Consider the following 2,264-nt stretch of genomic DNA (forward strand, 5'->3'; position numbering starts at 1 on the left):
ATATATATAAAATATATATATATAATAAAAGATACGATTAAATATGTAAAACTAAGTATCCTAATGGATACTATGTTGAATAGTATATATTTTTTTATTGTTATCTATCCATTTAAATCATTCAATCAATTAAAAATTTGACATTAGGCATTTATTTTTTCATAAGCATTTAAGAAACTTTTGATGGCATCAGTCATTATGACAGTGTTATTTTAACGTGTTATTTTAACTAAACAAATGTTTAGTCAATAATCATTGCAACGTCGATCATCGTGAATAGTAGAATTAATAGTGCAGTTATTCTTGCACGACTTCGGTTTAAAAGATTTTTTATTATTTTTTTTCTTTCTTTTTTTTTTCTTCCATAAATGGCATCCATAAATTTATAAAATTGTGCAGTCTGCAGATAAAATTATATAATAGAGGAAGACGAAATCATCAAAGCATTTCTACTTTGTTTAAATGATTAGGATTTTTTCTTTTTTTAAGAATTTGAATTTCTTAAATATATAAGCTTGTTGGGCTGATTTTGCAAAATTCTTGCTACAGATTTGCGAATTACGCATTTGATACATACGAGTACCCGCTTGCTGAATCGACGACTACATAATGACTGCGGATGTGCACTTTAAAAAGTTATGGAGAACGCTTAAATACTATCATCAAGTAACTCAACCTATTATCGTCGTTATTATACCCGACTTTGAGGCATATCTGGAGTTTGCGGATGCCGTTAAGGCCTATCCCATGTCTTTTCCGGTGTGGTTCATTCTGTTTCTCTACACTTCCGACAACAGCACCTATGATCACTGCCATGAACCGATCGATAATCCCTTTAATCTAACGTTCGACACGCAGATGTTAGTATTGTGTAACAATGAGACGATATTGCGGGAATGGTATTCCATCAAGGGCGATATCGTCAAAATCTTTGACCTGGCAGAATGGAGAGACGATAAAGGATTCATTCCTCTGACGAATCTGTCTCTCTACGAACGGAGGAGAGACATGGAAGGAGTTGTCCTACGAGCGGTCGCGGCCAAGGTGCTCAATAAAATTCAATGTGCTATTTTCTATATGTATAATATGTATATTAATATCCTAGTAGCATAGCTTGGTTGACATAACAAAGGATTCATTCGTTTATTTAATTCTCTATAAAGGAGAAAAGAAATATATGCGATAAAAAAAGAAATATCTTGCGTTTGTCGTTATACTTAAGGATGTTTTGTCTATACAATATCAAAATATTATTATAAAAATTATATTATACAATATCAAAATATTATTATAAAAATATTATTATAAAAATATTATTCAAATAACAATAAAATAATCATCCAAAGATAATTAATATCAGTCAATAACATTAAAAAAATTTTGACGATATTAATTAACGATATTAATTAACATAATTCTATAATTTTTACGTTTATAGAAATAATTGTGAAACGTTTTCTGTTCAATTAATCGGTATTAAATGAATGCAGAGTTTATTTTCCACAATTGATGGGAATCAGGTGGCTACTATGTACGGAAAAGTATTGGAGGAACTCATGAATTCTCTCAACTTTACTGTGAAGATTGTCTCGCAAATAAACGAACACGGTGTACAGAATCGGCAAACTCTTATTTGGTCTGGAGTGATGGGCAAGATTGTATCGGGTCGCGCGGATTTCGCTGTCGCCGACATGTCATTGACGAGTCTTCGAAAGCGTTATGTCGATTTCATGCTGCCCTTAATCATATCTAGAATAAATCTGTATATCAAGGAACCGGGAATATGTGGCGTCAAATGGATCGGCTATTTTCAGGTAATACGATTAATTAACGTTGAAATTATGGGTTTAGCTTTATCTTGTTAATGTTGTTTCGAAAATAATAGATGAGAGTTACTTAAGACATATCGTGGTATATTTACTGGTCATCTAAATCGTATTTCAATTTTTTTCTTATTACTATATAAACAATAATAAATAAAAATATGTGATGAATATAAATATAGATAAAAATTTTTTGTATAGTAATAGATACAAGACCATTGTTTAAATTACTTTTTACATAGAGATGTGCGAATTCAGATTTTTTGACTCCGAATCGAAGCGAATCGAATTTGAAAGTTAATTAAAATGAAGTGAAAATTGCAAAAGTAAGCAAATATTCATCAGAATATTTATAATTAATTTCATTGTGACCACTATCTATAGTGTATGTATATGTGTATGTAATATATGTATATATAATATAAATATAAGATAAGATTG

General features: G+C 30.0%; 2 protein-coding genes across 3 annotated transcripts in view; one reads left to right on the forward strand and one right to left on the reverse strand.

The window, feature by feature from the left end:
- LOC108690821 (histidine triad nucleotide-binding protein 3-like) overlaps positions 1–2,264 on the reverse strand; it is a 14,380-nt gene that overhangs the window by 1,318 nt on the left and 10,798 nt on the right. The gene's annotated exons all lie outside the window — the stretch shown is intronic.
- LOC108690820 (glutamate receptor 2-like) overlaps positions 583–2,264 on the forward strand; it is a 2,921-nt gene continuing 1,239 nt past the window's right edge. Inside the window, exons 1-2 of the mRNA XM_018198316.1 lie at positions 583–1,044; positions 1,491–1,814. Coding sequence (XP_018053805.1) covers positions 610–1,044; positions 1,491–1,814 — 759 coding nt within the window. The 5' untranslated portion in view covers positions 583–609. The remainder of the gene's footprint in view (positions 1,045–1,490; positions 1,815–2,264) is intronic.

Source organism: Atta colombica, unplaced genomic scaffold (assembly GCF_001594045.1).
Source record: "Atta colombica isolate Treedump-2 unplaced genomic scaffold, Acol1.0 scaffold374, whole genome shotgun sequence".
Taxonomy (NCBI): Eukaryota; Metazoa; Arthropoda; class Insecta; order Hymenoptera; family Formicidae; genus Atta; species Atta colombica.